Here is a 19,754-nt window from a genome sequence, read left to right on the forward strand (position 1 = left end):
GCTCTCCAAATAAGTCAAATATAATACAGCTTTAATACTCGTATATAGTGAAAAACGAGTAAGCGTATATGGCGATCACCCATCGCAATCTTACAAAATCAAATGATAATAATTCAATGTTTAAAATATTTACAATTTTAATGTACAACTTTGTACGACGAGAATGACGATTTTTATCATATTCATTTTTTTTTGTTGAAATGTAAGCGTTTATTTAGACAAAAATATTGTAAATATATAGTTTAATTGTGTTATTGGTTAATTCTATATTAAGGTTTTGTATATATACTCACATATTTTTAAATAAATTAATTTCGATCAGACAAGTAAGCAAGTGTTTTATTACCACGAAGAACTACAAGTTACTAGACAACTAACTAGACAACTAACTTTCTAAGGCAAGAGAGTTTATCACCGTGGACGAAATTCTTTTGAACTCTTATCGACCGGATTGGGGTATTTATTATTTGGGAACCTTAACTTAAACTTCGGGATATACAGTCTTGTAGGCATCTTTACCCATCACTACCAATTGACATCGGTACAAAAGTATAAATAGCAGACTTTTTACCTTATGTCGAGAAAAAGCTCTCAGCGTCACGAAGTTTTTGTCAGGCATGAAATAAATACAACCACATATCTTATAACGGTTTTATTAACAATATAAATAGATAAATTACAAATTTACTTTCCTACAATTGAGCTGCGCTACTCTACTGCGAGCAGTCCAATGTGCTTATTATAATTTACTCTAGATATACGATGTCATTTTTTTCCAATGTGGGTCTATATGTAGGTATACTATACACCCACATACATATATGTACATACATAGGACTCGACTCTTGGATGCTTAAATATAATATTAATACACGTTTTCATTTTTTATTCGAGATTGCAAACGTTATCGAGTCGATAAAATTAATGATCGACTTTCAAATTTTAAAACAATATTTTGGATACAATTTTGTATTATTTTCCATACGCACTGTATATTCACTTAATAAATATACACTTACATAATGTGTACATCATTGTCGTCATGAAACGACTTACATAAAACACAAAAAGTATTTAAACATCGCGCTTTATTCGATTTTATTTTTTGTACATAATTTTAAATTTATTGATCATTTTTAGTTATGCATCTTTTTATTTTTCAATTCCTTTTTTAAATATGGCTTTTCAATGCCAAAATAATATTAAAATTAATTACACTAAATATTAATATAATTACATATGTATTTACTAAACATAAAAAAGGTAACTTTGAATTGTCTTATGACTTGTTCCTTGCTAGTGAGGACTCACAACAGTGCAACATTTTAATTGTTATCTAAACACTCGTTGACAAAATTGAGCAATTATCACCTAAATAAAATCTTTATATTGTACTTATTATCATAAGGATATTTCTTAATTAAAGTGAAAAAAAAGTAAAAATCTAATGTCATATAAATTACTGGTACAAATATTCATAATTGAATTCGAATATACTATTATGATAATTGATCATATGATAAAATAAAAGCTAATTAATATTCCTGTTTTATTAGTGTGACTTTTTGACTTCATATTTCTCTTATAAGTAATAAAATCGATATATTTAAGTTTTCAATGTACATGTTCTATTCTACGACAAAGATAGTAAGTTGATACCGCAGAAGAGTTGAAAACATTACGTACTCAATACAATATTATATAACAGTTAAGGTATAACACGTATTTTCTTAATCTAGACAATAAGCATTAAGAAGTAAATGCAAAATAATAAATATATTGTGAGTGATTTGACATTTCAGGTGATGTTTAAAGATCCTAAATGTCGAAAGTGTTATGACGACTACTGCTATGATATGACCTATTTATATGTTTTTGAACACAGACAATATCCATTTGGTGGTTTTCGCTTTTTCCTTAAGTATAACAATGACGTAGCTTTATTTTACGAGAACTATTTTAGCAAACAAGTATTTAAAGGACATATAATATATTCTAATAATACGCTATTATAAGCACATTGAATTCGATTTCTACAAGCTATTTACTTAAACGAGCGTCTTTAAAACATTACTCTTTCGTTATTACATTAAAATTCAAATGTCTAAAAATAAAATATGAATATTTTCGTTTGAAATTTTACTTTATTATTTTTTATAAAATCAAATAGTCACTGTAAAGCCTGCTACGATATGATCGGATAGATTGTGAACGAATTAAATAACTCATTGTTTGATGCAAGGGCGTAAGTTAATTTATATAATACTACTCGACTATTAAATATGACATTATGGTACTACGGAAGTAAGATAGAAGATAGAAGAGAACTACTACACATATCCTAGAGTAAAATACGTGTCGTGGAATAGAACAAGTGCCGGGCAGGACGGGTGTGCGTTAAGGTCCGTTACTGCAGTGACCGTCAACATTTATGACTGTAATTTGTTTGCTGTCCAAGCAAATCGCTTGTGTATTATACTTTTACGTTTAACCTAAACACGTACAACTTTACGAAATACATAATAAAAGGAAAAATAAATAACTTACTCAATGTCATTGAGCACGATACGCTGATGTCTATCAACAATAGGCACGTAGGTACACTTTATACCATCAAGTATTATTCAATCTAATTACAAACAAATTACAGTATAAGATCAGTTGTAGCGACTGGATTCCATTACGAAGGCGGCGGACACCGGACTAAGGACGATGTGGCGATTTGATTGAAGTGCTTGTCTATTGGTACCCGGTCATCGTAGAGCGTCGGCGCCTGCAGGATGATGCCAGCCGTCCCGACTAGGACGGCCAGCGTGAATATCCACAGGAATAAACGATCAAGCACCATAGCCACGTATTTCCAATCTTCTTTAACCTGAAATGAATTACTTATATACATATTTTATTTATTATGGATAAGGTAAATATTACTTTAAAATAAAAATAAAAAAAAGTCAGTGTGGGCCATGTCTTCCAAGAAGAAAACAAGCTTGAAGTCTAGCGAGGATCTGCTGATGTTCAGCAAAAATATAAAATATAAAACACCAATATGTTTCAAAGTAGAATCTAAAAAAGATATGGCAACTGTGAGCCCGGATGTTCAAAATTAATGAATTAAAAAATAGACCTTAGAGGTTAAGAAACTTATTTTCCATTTTATTTCAGGCCATCATATATACATACAAGCTCACATATGCACGTAATTTTATACCTTTTTTGTATAAATGCGATAACTTGTAATTTGTAAAATGCCTATATACATAGATAGGTAAGTAATCTATATTATATTTCTTATCCGATACAAACGTACAGTTATAAATGTATTATTAATTTGATTGTAAAATAAAGTTTTAATAATTTGTAATGAAAATATTTGTTATGGCTATTCGCCAATTTGTACATGGTTTCAGAATTTATCGCAGGATTGATTTTTCGTCTCAGCTATATTGAGCTGGCTCCTATATTGGAGATCGGGGATATAATAATTTCTTCAAAGTCAAATCAAAATTTAAGTAGAGTTTTATTTATAATCTAGTTTTTATTTATTTAAACTAGTTTTCATTCGTGGGTTCGCTCAAGTTTTAGTAATTGGTATTAGACCAGACTAGAAAAAAAATTCTCCTTTTTTGTAGTTGAAGCGCTCTTGATACCAAATTTCATCAAATACGGTTTAGTGGTTTGGCCTGAAAGGGCAATGGATGGATAGATAGATTTTCGCATTTATTACACTATAGATAAAGCCTAACCGTATATTTATTTATTTATTTATCTATCTGTCGATAACGATATTATTTTAAAATGATGCCTTGGGGTCACGAGATTCCACTTATAATATATAAATACATCATTACTCTGCGTCTTATAACATCTTTGCCTCAAAGTTTTATTCAAATCTATATATATAAAAATGAATTGCTGTTCGTTAGTCACGCTAAAACTCCAGAACGGCTGGACCAATTTGGCTAATTTTGGTCTTGAATTATTTGTGGAAGTCCAGGGAAGGTTTAGAAGGTGAGTAAGTATGATAAAAATGCTAGCAATATAATAAAAACAACGATTTTGTTTTTCCTTAGAAATAGATTTAATAGAGAATTATCATTGATTTTCTATGATTATCGATGTTAGACAATAAAACATTGATGTTTTAAAATTGATTTTGCATTATTTAAAACATCATTACATCTTTTTTTCGAATCTATATATATAAAAATAAGTGGCATTTTTCTATGTCACTTTATAACTCAAGAACGGGTTCACCTATCCAAACTAAATTTTCAGGGTTTATTCGGACTATTTAGTAGATGGTTTATGTGAAGTTTGCACAAAATCGGTCGAGTGGTTCTTCATTTATTACATTTTTTGTAACAAATGAATTCAATAAATGGCGAAAATTGTACTGTCAAATTAAAAGTAAGTATTAATTGAAAATGAGTACACTCATCCACCAGTTTCAATTGATAAAACGTCTTATTCTAATTTACTAATTCCAAAAAAACATTTAAAAGTACATCGTTTATTTTCATGTTTAAATATACAAAAAAAAGGATTTTGCCATTAATTTTTATTCATATCGACTGATGGTTCGTCCACAAGCACAAAATTATATCTCGAGATGTGGTAAACTATATCATCAGTACATCGTTGGTATGTATGCCAAAATAGAAACTGAATGTCTTAATTTTAATCGTTTCAACCAAGCAAAATTACGATCCGAAGAATTTATTTATTTGCAAGATGCGATAGCGAATGTTGCTAATGTAAATGATATCGGGCGATTGACTTTATTGCCATCTTCGTTTATTGGTTGCCCATGGCATATGAACGAATATGCACAAGACGCAATTTCTTATGTACGAAAATTGGTCGACCGGATCTGTTACATGTAATCCTTAGTAAGATGATATTAAAAACAATTTATTTGAAGAACAGTCGACATGACATAAGAGCACGTGTTTTTCGGCAAAAATTGAAAGCACTTATGGATTTAATTGTAGAATTATGTATATTTGGAGAGGTGCGTTGCAATATGTACTCCATTGAATGGCAAAAAAGGAGATTTCCACATGCACATTGCATATGTATTAATTTGGCTGATAAAATAACTCCGGGTCAAATCTATAATGTTATCATAGCTGAAATTCCCGATCAAACTCTTGATCCAGAGGTATTTCACGTTGTCATTAAAAATATAATACATGGTCCATGCGGTGAGCTACGTATGAGTTCGTTACATCTATTTCTCAAATTTATTTTAGTTGAAAAAAAACGCCGATGTTATCAATTATCATCGATGTTTAGAGCTTCTTAAACATGTTAGATATTGATGTCATTATCAGCTCCATAATCATATTTTTGTAACATGGGTAATCCTTACATTGTCAAACATTTGATGTTGCCCCCGTTATTCAGAAATCAAATTGAAAGAACAGTCATATCTTTATAATTTCATATTAATTCACAGGAGGTACCAAAAGAACCTTAATTTTAACTAACTTCAGTTGTTTACTGTCTATCAGATCATTTTTATGTACATAGATAGTTTGATAAATCTTAAATTTTGTCAGAAAATCAAAGTCATCGACATAGCTCACCAGATTAGTAAGCTAAATGGCAGTGCGCTGGCCATATTTGTCGCAAAACCGATAACCGTTGGGGAAAAAGTGTTCTAGAGTGGAGACCGCGTCTGGACAAACGTAGTGTAGGACATCCTCGGGCACGGTGGAGCGACGACTTACGCAAGACGGCTGGCAGGAGCTGGATGCGAGTAGCCTAAGAACGATCACAGTGGCGTGCAATGGAAAAGCCTATGTCGAAAATGGGCTGATTGATTGATTGAAGTTTTGTCACATATTACATTTATGAACGTAACCATAATATTTGACATTTGACAACCAATAAACAGATCGATCCTTTATCGTCTATCGATTCGTCTTATGACAAAGAGTGCATCCTATTATCCCCCTACATATTATTATATTCTTTGCTTCTATCTTTGTGAGTTGACGGTTACCGCTACGTAACAGTGATATTTCAAGTTACTTGCTCTATTTTTTTTAAACTTTAGTTGTAGTGTGTGTGTGTGTGTCCCACCACCAGATCCCTTACGCTCTTTACTTTCTGGGACAAGAAATGATTCTAAGCATTTCTTAGCCAACATTCAAAAATATAACAGTTATTTCCACATGACATCATTTAGCGCAACACATATGGTTCAGGACAATTTTATGCCCACTTTCAAGGTATTATAACGCAATACTTTTTTTATTATATTAAAGTTTGTAATGGAATATGTATCAGAAATATTTATTTAACAAATCTTTAAAAAAAATAATTATATATTCGCTATGTGCGATGGTTTCTATGCACATCACATTTGGACTAGGTTAAGCATTTTGATTATGGCAGTACGAAGTTTGCCGGGTCAGCTAGTATATTATAAATTTGAAAATACTCCCGCTACGGTTTAAAATACAAAGTATAACCGTCAATTTTTATGTATAGAAAATGCCTTAAATTAGAAATTGCCGTGAGTTAAGAAATATCTATTATATTTTTATTTATTCTCATTAAAATTATTACATAGAACACTACTGCTGACTTCTAAATAATATAAATTTGACGAGTCATACATACATTCATAAACAAGATAGGATCGTCATTTTCTCTCCGCTACGAAAAATCTATAACACAATTATAGTCACTCCAAATAGCTGTTACTGGCTTTTTTGATTAGAACAAAAACTCCTAATGCTAAAGAAAAAAATACGTTATCCATTTACACTTTCTTTGATGGCCACGACGTATCTTACTGGCCTTTGTTAATGTATATTCGATTTGATTTGGGCTATAGCAAATCTTGATGCAATTTGGCTCAAGCAGTTAAGAATCTACGTGATAACTTTTTATTGGAAACTGGCAGCGTTCCAATTTCATGTATTATGTAACAATACAATTCACATTGGATATATTCGACCATTAACAAAATACTTTTAAAATAGGTGCTCCGTACTTCTTCTTTCACTGGTCTTGCGAGTCTTACGAATCTATCTAAGTAGGTATCACTTATTATTTATTCTTCCCCTGAATACTTTTTTATTATTATTTAGGGTTGAACGGTGACAAGGGATTATTATTATTATATATTACAATAAACGAGATAAAACAACTGCTTAGCCTGGTGGCGAATTGACGGTGCAGTAAATCATTATTAAGCCACGTAATATTATCGGATGGCTAATTTGCGAGTTGCATTCTTGTAATAAAATTTGTAGACACATTTTAAATTTAAATATTATTGTTTTTTTTATTCAAGCGATACAAGACTTGTCTTCTATTTTTGAACCTTTTAAACAGCTATTATAAATGTGCTTACACATAGTCAATATGCTGACGTAAGAAAAGTTTATACAAGTGAAAAAAGGCATTTATCTATGTTTAATATAATAATGTCAACAAGAGCATTCGTACCTTAGTCGAGTCTTCAAGCATCCTCGTGTGCTCAGCGATGAAGCGAACGCAAAAGCATGTTCGATGCACCTCTGGCGGGCAGGCTGAGTGACTGAAGCCGGGCGGCGGCTCGGGCACGGGGCTCAGCGCCTCTTCTTCGGGGGCGGCCAGCGCACCGCCCTCGCTGGACCCATGCACCACGCAACTGCCCCCGAAACGATTGCTCTCACCCAATCTGCAATATATCTTTCAGTTATTAAATGTGTGATGAATGGACATTGTACAATATACAAATCTTATATTCTACCACATATTATGTGAAAAATATGTCTTATCGTCTAAACAGCGTAAATCATAGCATAGAAAAAAAGAAGTAATATGTACTAGAAATAACATCTAAAAAATCATAGATATAAAATTATGATTATAAAAATAAACATACAATAGGCATACAATTATATGTTAATTTATATGTAATGGTAATATGAAGGCTACATTAGTATAGATGTTTTTCTGTCTGAAAATTGGGATTAACAAAGTGCCGCTTAAAGCCTGAAGGCGATTATAAGTATTAAATAGAGGGAGTGACGTTCGCTTAAAAAGTGACAGGCTAAAACTTTTCAGAATATTAAGAGGGCTAAAGATTCATTAGCGTTTATTAAAATAGACGACAGAAGACTGGAGCGGCTCGCTCGGCGAAAGAGAAAAAACGGATAAAGCAAAAGATAATCATCGTCCATTTTATCGAAAACCTGATATTTTCCTGCCGTTCATTATCTCATCTTTTCTTTTTCTAGTTTAAGAGTATAATAATAGAGTAACGCTATTATGTACTTTTTCCGATAAAGCAATTAATCAACTCGGTCAGCCATTCCCCGAAGGACAATTTCTCATTGGTTTATATTGTACGCGTGAGCTTTTGTTTTGATTTTTCTCCCATTAACTTTTCTCATAACATTCGATGTTAGGGAAGGGCTTACTATTTCCTTTTAACATAATAAATGGCATCTAAAATGATGAATCGAATGTTAATATAATATAACTGAAAATATTTTTTACGTTTGTACTGACCCTGATTGCACATAAGTCGTGTGTGTGAGGTCCTCCTTACTGGGCGTGCGAGTAAGGGGGCGTGTTGGTGCGGCGGGTGGCGGCCATGCACCGGGTGCGCAGCAGTCGTCATCTGCAGCCGCCAGCCGATACGGATACAGCGGCCGAGCTGCACCGCCGCAGCGTACCACCACTCCACACGTTGTGAAGCGCGATCTGTACCAATAAATAGTAAATACATACCGTAAGCACAGACTTATAGTATAACTTTCAAGATGAGACCATCTTCTTATCGAAATTTTTTGAAACTAATATAAGTATATATAAATATAGAGAACTGTAGAATTATTATACTCCAACAGAATAATAAAGATATAGAGCTATCAATTTAACTAAACCAATCTCAGTAATATATACTACGAGTATACGTATGGAGTCTAATAGGGGGAAAACTTTTGATTATTGTTGTACTACATGGTCTCTAGAGGAAAAGTTATATTCGACTATTTTTACCCGACTTTGAAAAGGAGGGGTTTCTATTTTCTTATGTTGATATTATTTCACGTATGCTGGGGTTTTATACCAACATATATATGTAGTTATCAGGAAAAGGTTTCAAGAGTTTCAGAGTCAGGCGGAATTTTTCAATAAATTATATTTTATTGTTATCTACATGATATTGAAGTCGGTTCAGTTTGGTTAAAAAGTTTTAATTATTTAATCAAATGCGACACACATTATGTTTGTGATCTATACCTATAATTTTTGTTTACATAATTTCTTAATTAAAATTTTAAATTAATTCTTTTTCAGCCACTAACAAAACAGTAATGTGACTCTTTTAGGTTACATACGCGCGTTTTAAGACATTTAAATACTAAATACATTACAATAATAAAATGTTTGTGAAGGTTTCTGCTGAATGTTTAAAGAGGCCAAACCGTATTCAAAGCTCCGTCAGAAAGCCATTTACGTAACGATCTGTGGCCGCAGTGGAAACCGACTCGTCTATTGTATCTCTCGTCATAATAATAGACCATATTCTAAATTGAATTACAATCGCCATTTATTACAATGCAAAGCATATTTCTTCATATACCCTTCTCCTGTATTTTGTATGCTTTATTTTCACATCACTTCAATAAAAATTACTGATTTTGTATCTGTATCCGATGAGACGGCAATTACTCGTAACTGGGGAGCCTAACAATGCCTGCTGCCTACATTTGGGTTGCGGAATTTGATGTTAATAATTTCTTACCAATAAAATCATTTACTTTTTATTGGTGTCATTTTCATTTGAGCCCCTACTTCTAGTGTTCGGAATTTGGAAACGTATAAGCATAAACCGACGAGGCAAATACATATGTGACGTATATGATATACATATATACAATTTAAGATTTAGTGGCTAAATTAAAATAAATATATTCTGTTTATTTTAGAACCTGTTTTATAAAAAACATGACAAAGCGGAGTGGTTTTAAAAAGCGAATGTCTATGTAGGTTATGTTGAAGCCCAAACTTTTAGGGTACAAAAACGTTGACAATAGCTTGGAAAGATGATGCATCGTTGGGTTCTTTTAATACTTTTTAACGGAATATAAACTCAAGGAAATCTAGTGACAGATATACCTATCAAACTTTCTCAAACAACTCAAACTAAATTTTATCAAAATTAAGCTTTATAATTTCATAATTATAAAGTTACCGACTATCTGTACACAGCCTCTTGAATGACTTCAACTAGTCGCCTAAAATAGATAGCGATTTGGTTTTAGATTTTCACAATCGGTTTTCATGGCTTCATTTTCATGTTTTTTATATTATTATTTTACTTTTTTGAATATGTAGTATATGTGGTACGTAAAAATTCAAGTCGATATAGTGTTATTGGGATTTTTCTGCCAAGAAGTTTTCAGTCAGAGCCTTGAGTTTTGGAGTTTACAGCGTACAGCCTCGTAAATCTTGAACTTTAGCCGGTCGTGTCGGATTGTCATTTCACGGCATTAGGTGAGTACGGGAATATAGAGTGTTTCTATGTATTGGCATTATAATATCACCTGAGCAATTGTCTGGCCCTCAAGACGGCAGAGGGCCAGACATGGTATAAAAAGTCATAAATTAGCGACACTAAATGACGGCTTGATTTTTTTTTTATAAGTACTTGATGTCGCCGCGTATCATTGAGAATCACTACCGAAACACGAAAAACATTTTCAATTAAGAAGGAATGTCTTTATCTCTAATGCATGTAAATCACTGGGTTCTGAGTTACGATTTCGGATTGTGATACAAAAAAAAATTGTATATAAGATGTAAAAAGAGCGATTATATAGAAAGCGTCCGGAACGGTCCTTTTGAGGCTTTCACCATTAGTGTTGCCATTCTTCGCTTTTTACTGATCGCCATTGTTGTCGAGCACTTACTATAACTTAAACTAAATACAACGTCACTCATTTTGCCTTCAAAGCAACTTGAGTGTGACTTTTTTACCTAATACGAGTTCCATGTTACTTGTACTCCTTCGAAAATAGATATCTTATTTATTCGTGATAGGATAGCAAACAATTTCATATAAGTGCTTCACTTTAATCCACGGATAGAGACTGATGATGAGAATGGAATACGTATTCAGGCCAGCACTCGATGAGTTAATAGATTGAAAGAACTGCGAATGTAATGGGCGAAATAGGACGTGCGGTGCGATGCACTTCTACTGAACACAGCCCCCTATAACTACGTATAACTATTGAGGATCGACCGACTATTACCCGGATTTGAGTTACAATAGGAAATAATATCGAATTATTTTTATGAAACATTAAGGTTGGTTTATCATAGTTTTATATAGTAAAAAAGTATCTTTGAACTGTGACCGGCGAAACGTTAAAGCTGCTCCAAGCCGAATTTAATTCACATACCTGAAAATTGTGTTAACCCAGCTGGCTTAAGCTTATTACTGTTAAGATGTAGAAGTTTCCCGGTGCGGCGATAAATATTTAAGTTCACCGTACTTCAGTCGCCAGTAACTTGTAATTAACTTGTAGCTGTTAATTTTGTTATTAGATTTAGATACAAATAACTTAATACTATATACTATAATATACGCATTTCGTATCTTATTTGTGTTTGAACAATGTAAGTAAAGAAAAAGTAAAGTAACAGCCTGTAAATTACCCATTGCTGGACTAAGGCCCCCTCGTATATATAGTGGTGCTTGCCTGGGTTTGAACCCGAAATCAACGATTAAGATGCACGCGTTCTAACCACTGGGCTATCTCAGCTCATGTACTATAGTATAATAACAATATTAAAGATTTTATTTTATATAAAAATAAATATTGATTCATTTATGTCTTTCATAAATAACTAATATTTTAAGAAAGCTAATAAAATATTTAAGAAAAAACTCCAGTGTATCAAATTATTGTGATAACTATGATCTTTGACGTTACGTATCAACGTTTATAACATTAAATACCGAATTGCTAATAAATGCTTTCATGCAATTAATTGCATCACATTATAATTGCTTTATCCCGTAGAGTAATATTAATACGTCGAGTAATAATACTACACGACGAAGAGTGTCTAAGTACTCGAGTAATTACTAAATCCTTAAGGGTTCTACAATATATCGATTTAATTTATTTTTGTGTTATTATTTTATATAATTAGACGAAGAGAAAGTGACGTTTTATGGAAATTCATTGACTCTGAAATGAAACTTAAACTTGTATATTATCTATTGATACTAGCGAATGATTATTTTCTGTAAAAAAATGGTGAAAAGATAAATGATAACATATTTAAACGTTTCTGAAGTCATTTCTATTGAAAACGGCGAAACAACCTAAAGACTTTGGCAGTGATATAAATTTCAATATGTATGTAATTAAGACGGTACCTTTCATAATAATTATTACAAAAAATATGATAATTGCAGATAACTTTAAAAGAAAAATACCTGGAAAAATATTTTGTAGTTCTTTAAGATCTCCAGAAGCACTTTTGTACACGGAAATCGAAACATAGTAATAACAACATATGTAGTTTCGTTTATCAAATTCAAATCATATAAAACCTATTTTGATCTGCTGCTGCTTATACACATCGAAAGTAGAACTTTGTACAGCCTACGATTTTTATTGCCCGACCGTCTTTTGAAAAATCGTCCACTCAGTTTCGAAAGCACAATGACGTTTTGTTCAACGATAGATTCGATCAAACGGGACAAAAGAATTGGATCGACCGAGGGCACTTTGCTGTTCATAAAGTGAAAGGTTATCTTACCTCGTTGTGTCGAACTTATACTGTGGTCGTTTCATAAACAGTAGCCGCGGTAAGATGTGTATGAAAACGCGTTTCACCCACGGCGCCATTCTGTGGGTCTGTGGCGATCGGAAATGGACGTTTAACACCACAACTGTGACGCATATGCTGTAACAAAATTATGTGATTAGCTTTTGTTGGTTGCTTATTGTTTACGTTTGGTGTTATCACTTTATGATAATGTGATTATGGGGGTCAATTGAAATACCTCTTTGTAAAGCTTAAACATTGTATTACAAATATATATATAGTATGATATAAAAGCGACTTTTTACCTACAGATTTAAAAAAAAAATATCTACAAAAAACCCAAATATTTATGTTGATAAGCTTAAGATCAAAAAATAAAATTTATTTTATAAAATAAAATTCTTACTGCTAGGCAATCACTTACTCCTTTAATTATGGGGAAGCAATAAATGGTTAATAAATACATGAAAATGATATTTATGATGTCTTAGACGAAAAACATGTTCGTGTTACAAATAATGATTTCAATTCCAACACACCACCAATCTCTATCTGCAGTTTAGCGTAGGGGCCTATCTAAATGGTGGCAGTTAATCAAGATATATGGTTCTAATCCTACGAGCGGTAAGGATAAAATTATGTTCGGGCCGCCGGAATGGCTGAGTAAGCAGTTTACTTATTAACCTTGTATGTGATCCGCGCAATATCTTGTTACGACTTAACGTGATCGTATCAAGAATTCTAGTAATCATTTCTATATCAATGCAATTTTATTACATTAAATAAAGTATGGAATTGTAAATAAAGTCTGATCCAAAGTTTACCTTTGTAACACAATCACCGATATCCAAATCTCTTTGAGAAGATAACTAGAGTGAAAGTTGAAAAGGGGCTCAACGATTATCATTTTCTTTGAGTACAAAGTTATGCAATCAAATATCTGGTTTAAACGTCGAATTCTAATTTATATGGAAATTCTGCGGCCTGTTGAGGCTCCGAATTCAGCGATCGGTATTTAAATAAGTTTTGTGCGAACACGGCGGGAGTTACGTTTGTCGTCGGTATTTTGCCGGCACGCAGATACTGTCAGGTGGAAATGAAACTCGGCTTTTATTGCGAAAATACTCCGTTAAATTCACGCAATACTAACTTGAGATGAATAATTAATTCGTTCTTTATCTATATTTTTTATTATTGAACGTTTTTACAATCAATTAATAAACATCCTTCGACTGTTCTAATCAGTTACTGTTTCCCGTATATTGCTTTATTCTATCATTTGAAGGAAATTTATTTTACTTATACAATAATGCCATACAAATATTAATAAAATTGAATGTAAGATTCTAGTTATTGTAGTTTAGTTTCGTTACGAGATCATGTCATCTAGTCAACTTCAAGCTCGGGTCAAGAATAACAACCCAAGATTCTAGACAAACACAAAATACTAAATTGTAAATAAACGCAGGCCCACATTTTAGTGACCCAATTTCCTTGTATAATATAATTAATTTAATAAAAACAAAGTTTTCTAAGGGTATAGACGTGATCGAATCAAAATCGTCTTCGTTTAAATGATATTATAATTTGTAAACAAGCTCTAGAACAACTATGTGAAAAGAAGCTTTAATTTCAGCGCAGAAGGCGATCAAGAAATTTGATCAGAATGTTATTTGTGTCATTGACTATTATAATAATTATGAAATTTAAAAGATATACAGGTATTAATGTGTATCTTTTACTTTTTTTACCACCTAACAGTAATAGTTTGAATTGCAGGCTCAAGGTATGTGTATATTGCATTTTGTTTCCCATTACCGGTATAAGGAATAGGTACTTAATATTTTTTTGCCGTGAGAACGTCTAAAAGCGGAGGTGATCACAAGACAATGAAATGACTTCGTTTTTTTCTAAATAAAAAAAATAATATGAAAAACACATTTCTGTTAAGGCCAATCAGTGAGGCCCCTAACATTATAGAAATGAGGTAATACACTACCTATATGTTATAAACATACATAATAAGAGATGTATTTTCCTAATATATAATTACATTATCATATTACATGTTAAATTATTTCCTGGACCCAGATTTCTGTTTAAACTTTCTTAGTTAACTAAGACTAACTAACTAAGCTAGCTTAGTTCTATAAACTCATAGGGATTGACTGTATAAGTAATAAAAAAAATCTCTTATTTGATGAATATAACGCACCTTGTTTTATTAATTGCTTAAAATAATGAATCCTTAATAACGTTGTTTTCCCAATTCTTATGTACAGATAGTAAAAATAGCCTTCAGTTAGCTACCTTACCTCATATTAAACGGGAATCTCATTGACTGGTTGATTAGGCTTAAAAAAAAGTTAAAATAGCATTGTGTGTATATACACTTGAAACTAAATATATCAAATAAATGTATGCCATTCCCTCGAATATGGTCGAGCTGACTTGTCTGGCACGGTCCCAGAGAAAACAAAACAATTCGAATTGAGAGAGATTACCATCTATTCTGTTCTGTACATTACACGTCTACGATTAACGTAAAATTCTACAACAAACTGAGCTGGGTGGTTAGATCCTTGCAATTGATGTAATGCACTAATCGTGCATTGCATCTGAACGATTTCAACAATCTTTAATCGGGGCGAGCAAAACGATTGATAACGGCAGCTGCAGTTTAAAATGCTCAACCCAAAGTTTGTGGTTCTTTTGATTCTCTGTTTGATTTAGGGATTATATAAATGGATGTGGAATGCCCAGTTGTAGATTTTAGATTAGATAAATCTGTAAACCTTGTCAAACCCTTCAATATTCTCGTAATAATAATTCCTATGATTCTTTACAAAAGTATACAAGAAAGAAAAACTCAATAGTAACGCGATGTACCTGTAAAAATACATATTTTATTATAATATAGAAAAAAAAATCGTTAATTCAGTATTCAGTATCGTGGAGCTTGAAATATTTCATTTAAAAGCGTACACCATTCGTTTTTTTTATGTACAAAACAGCCCATCTAAAGAGTTACTGACACTAGATACCTATGTCATTGTTTTAATAAATCATAAAACTATATTCTACATATATTTTAGTATCTCCGTTGATTCTTTTCATTTATATTAAAATATTAATTATCAATTACACGGTTTCTATTTTGACTCTTAAGCTTATAATTAATTAAAGTTGGACAACAAGCCATTCGTTTGGCTAGATGCGAATAAGAAAGGTGGTTGACAAATAAATACCTATATTATAAAATTAAAATATATATATATATATATATATATATATATATATATATATATATATATATATATATATATATATATATATATATATAATCAATTTATATTATTAACCTAATGTCGAACAGTAAAGTATTAGTATTAGTGAAATATAAAGTGTTGTGCAGTTTGAGTGGTTAAAATAATAAGGCGGTAACAAATGTTAGGCATAAAATTTTATGTGACATTCATGACATTAAGTAGTAGTATTAAGTATTTCCCCTTAAGAAACTAACTTTTTGAATGTTGGTTAGTGAATTGCAACATCGTTTCTGATTAAAAATTATCGAACAATCATAAAATAATACACGCCAAATATATTAAACACTGCTCAAAAAGGTCGTAAACCAAAACGACATAGTTGACCTAGAAAGCTATGTAGTAAATCAACAACGGTGATGAAGGAAAGTAAGACCAACATCTGAAATATTTCTGACTCTCGATAACATGAGCCAATCAATAAAATGCGTTTTGCATTTCAAGTATAACTTTTTTAGGTATTATTTTTATTGAAGGCCCATAAAGTATCAGGTTTAATGTGTTGTTGGAAAAAAATGCCATCTCAACTAAAGTGAACTGAAGTGCCATATGAGAGGCCGTTTGAAGGATTGTTCAACAATGGGGAAAAATCATCGAATGGATACCACCTCCCGTATAATAAAGTATACGACGTCTTAACCAGAGCAGACTGGAGCAAAACGTACAGAGGGCGCCAATTAAAGAAAGGCGCGACCTCTAAACGACGGATTACATGGATGGAATATTAATGAAGCAGAGGATTATGGTAATATATAAACCTATGTGTCATTTTAGTAAAGCCGGTTATCACTTTCATTTGCGTTCCCATTAAATCCGTATATAGATTTGTGATCGTGTAATGACTATAGAGCAATACGACATAGCCACGCAGTTACTGACAGGAAATGTGGTTGACGGATGGACGGTGTGTGGTCTAATTGCCGCGAAGCGTATCGAAATTTATAGTATTCCTCTATCCTTGGGAACATGCTTATCCTTTCAACTTTTGCTACAGATTAAATAAAACTTATCTTTTTTATTGATTAAAGTTTTAGAAGAAACACACAGTACCTAAATAAAAATGGTACCTAAAAATAATTGATTTTACAGTGGTGTTAGTGTTAAAGTACAAATTTATTATTTTGAAAATATGTATGTATATTTTTTAAATGTATTCCAGTAATTAAGCTACTAATTTACTAAAAATAGAATTTAAAATGGTGCATGTTTTCATGTACGCTGGCGGTACTCATGAACTCTGCCAAAAAGAGGCATAAAACGAAACGGCCATCCGTATCATACAGAGGGAACATTATTCTGGCATTAATGAAAGTTTAATGCCAGAAAACTTTGTTGCCTGTGTAAATATCGAAACTTCAGCCAAAGAATTCAATATAGCTGTAAATATATTTATGTTTATACAAAGTTTTACAATGTTATGTTTTTATTATGTTTATACGAGTTTTCTCAGTGGGCTTTGTGCAAGCCCGTCTGGGTCCGTACCACTCACTCATCAAATATTCTACCGCTAAACAACAATACTCAGTATTGTTGTGTTCCGGTTTTAAGGGTGAGTGAGCCACTGTAAATAAAGGCACAAAGGACACAACATCTTAGCTCCCAAAGCGAGCGTAGTTGCGAGCGTATTGACGATGTAAGGAATGGTTAATATTTTTTACAGCTCCATTGTCTAGGAGGGATGGTGACCACTTATCGTCAGGTGGCTCATATTCGCGCACTATAATTCAAACAAGAACCCTTTTTGTGTGGTTACTTAATAGTGCATAATTATTAAAATTTCAGGTTAAAGGCTATAAGAGATACACCATTGCATTAGATAGGTTAAATATAAAATAGCTTACCTTATAGAGACTAATATCATGGCGAATATAAGATACTTTCCAAGGAGAGGAACGACGAGTGACGTCGGTGGTATGATTTCCACCACCAGCAGGAAGAACACGTGGAGACTGATGAGAATCGATATGGACAGCGTTACCTTTCAACAAATATATTAAAAGTTAAAAAAACAATACAATTTTAAATTTAAACTTTTAAAAGTCAATATTTACATTTATTTGTAAAAAAAGACCAGTCGTTATATGTATATTTTATTATGTACATTTTAAAGTTCGAATTAGTTATAAATAAACCTCGACATGATTTGTATACGTAATAGCTTTTAGTTCATATTTATATGACTACTTTTAATAAATCAATAAATTTATACAACTGGGGGTCTAATTAATATTCTCAATTCGTTTCAATAATCTATTTGGTAATAATCGTAAAAGATATATATAAATTATTTTTATTCTGTATAAGCCATTCAAAGAAATGTTCAAAAATTAAAAGTGAAGTGAGTAGGAATGAAATCAGAGGCATGGTTATTGATATATAAATGATAAATGAAGACTCTAATCATTTGGACTGTAGGTTCTTTTATGTAATAAAATATAATACTAAATCTCACTTTTCACAGAAGCATCGTTTATAGTCAGAGAGCGTTCAAAAATAGTGCAAGTGTCGCGGTTCAAAATTGTTATTCTACGGTTGTTGATGTTCGTTCTCATTTTGAACTGCCGAAGTAAGTCCGTACTACAGTCTATTATTCTTCTTGTAGTTTATACGAGGAACGAAGTCGTAGTTTTATAAAGTTTTATGTTTGTTAACTGACATAAAAACACTAACTGTTACAGACTTTTCAAACAAATTCAGAATATGTTTTTAAAATAAAACTATTAGAATGCAATTATAATTGATGAAAATGAAGGTAGGGTCATTATTTAATGTTATTAAAACTGAAACTGAGACTGAAAAATGGTTTCTAAAGCATGTAAAAGAGAATATAAAATGAGATGAAAGAAAGTTAAATCTTATTAATACAATAATTTAGAGGATACATTATATATAAATTAGGACAGGGTAGCTGAAACAGACCTATTTATAGCAAGCCTATAAAAAAACTATTATTAATTATTTTATATAAAAAAAGTCAAGAAATCTTATAAGCCAAATACAACTTTAAGATATAAAACTATTTCACACAGTCACACATTCGAAAGCTGCCTCGAAGGCAGAGCTAGTGTCCCTTGAATTTGGAGTCACTTTTACTTTAATAAAGTGTTTTATAGAACATAACGTATCATTGCTGTCAATGCTAATATTTTTCACAGATCTTGTTATGTTGTCATTGTTCTTTCATATTTATTTTAATGAAAATTTTCTTTAAGAAAACCTTATTTTACGAAATATGAAGCGCATTATATTTTGAAAACAATTAGCATGAAACTTGATTAATATAAAAAAAACAGAAATATTAAATTGACATTGTAAAGAGGACGTATCAATTTTTTTTAAAGTAATTCTTGATTATTAGACAATCTTTTTATAAAGCTTTACAAAAATATTTTTATAGACATTTTTATAATCTGTCTTATTGTTTCTCTGTTTATAGTATTGTGTATTATTTGATCTTCAATTTAAACTAAACATACAAAATCAACGTGAAAAAACGTTTATAGTTAACACTTAATAATTACTTAGCTGTTGTGTCTTATATTCCGGCCCTAAAAGGCTATTTATTGATCGTTTGTTCCAATCTAATAATCATATTTAATCTGGGACATGAGCAAGAAACATAACATG

At 31.7% G+C, this 19,754-nt stretch overlaps 1 protein-coding gene across 2 annotated transcripts in view; it reads right to left on the reverse strand.

The window, feature by feature from the left end:
• Positions 1-637: 637 nt before the first annotated feature.
• The window catches only part of LOC124532342 (acetylcholine receptor subunit alpha-like), a 57,593-nt gene continuing 38,476 nt past the window's right edge, over positions 638-19,754 (reverse strand). For both annotated transcript variants that reach the window (XM_047107224.1, XM_047107223.1), the window contains exons 6-10: positions 17,969-18,105; positions 12,793-12,939; positions 8,518-8,712; positions 7,468-7,681; positions 638-2,875 (exon numbers count right to left, since the gene is read on the reverse strand). In XM_047107224.1, the coding sequence (XP_046963180.1) occupies positions 2,681-2,875; positions 7,468-7,681; positions 8,518-8,712; positions 12,793-12,939; positions 17,969-18,105 (888 nt within the window). In that variant the 3' untranslated portion in view covers positions 638-2,680. The remainder of the gene's footprint in view (positions 2,876-7,467; positions 7,682-8,517; positions 8,713-12,792; positions 12,940-17,968; positions 18,106-19,754) is intronic.

The sequence above is a fragment of the Vanessa cardui genome, chromosome 9 (assembly GCF_905220365.1).
Source record: "Vanessa cardui chromosome 9, ilVanCard2.1, whole genome shotgun sequence".
Taxonomy (NCBI): domain Eukaryota; kingdom Metazoa; phylum Arthropoda; class Insecta; order Lepidoptera; family Nymphalidae; genus Vanessa; species Vanessa cardui.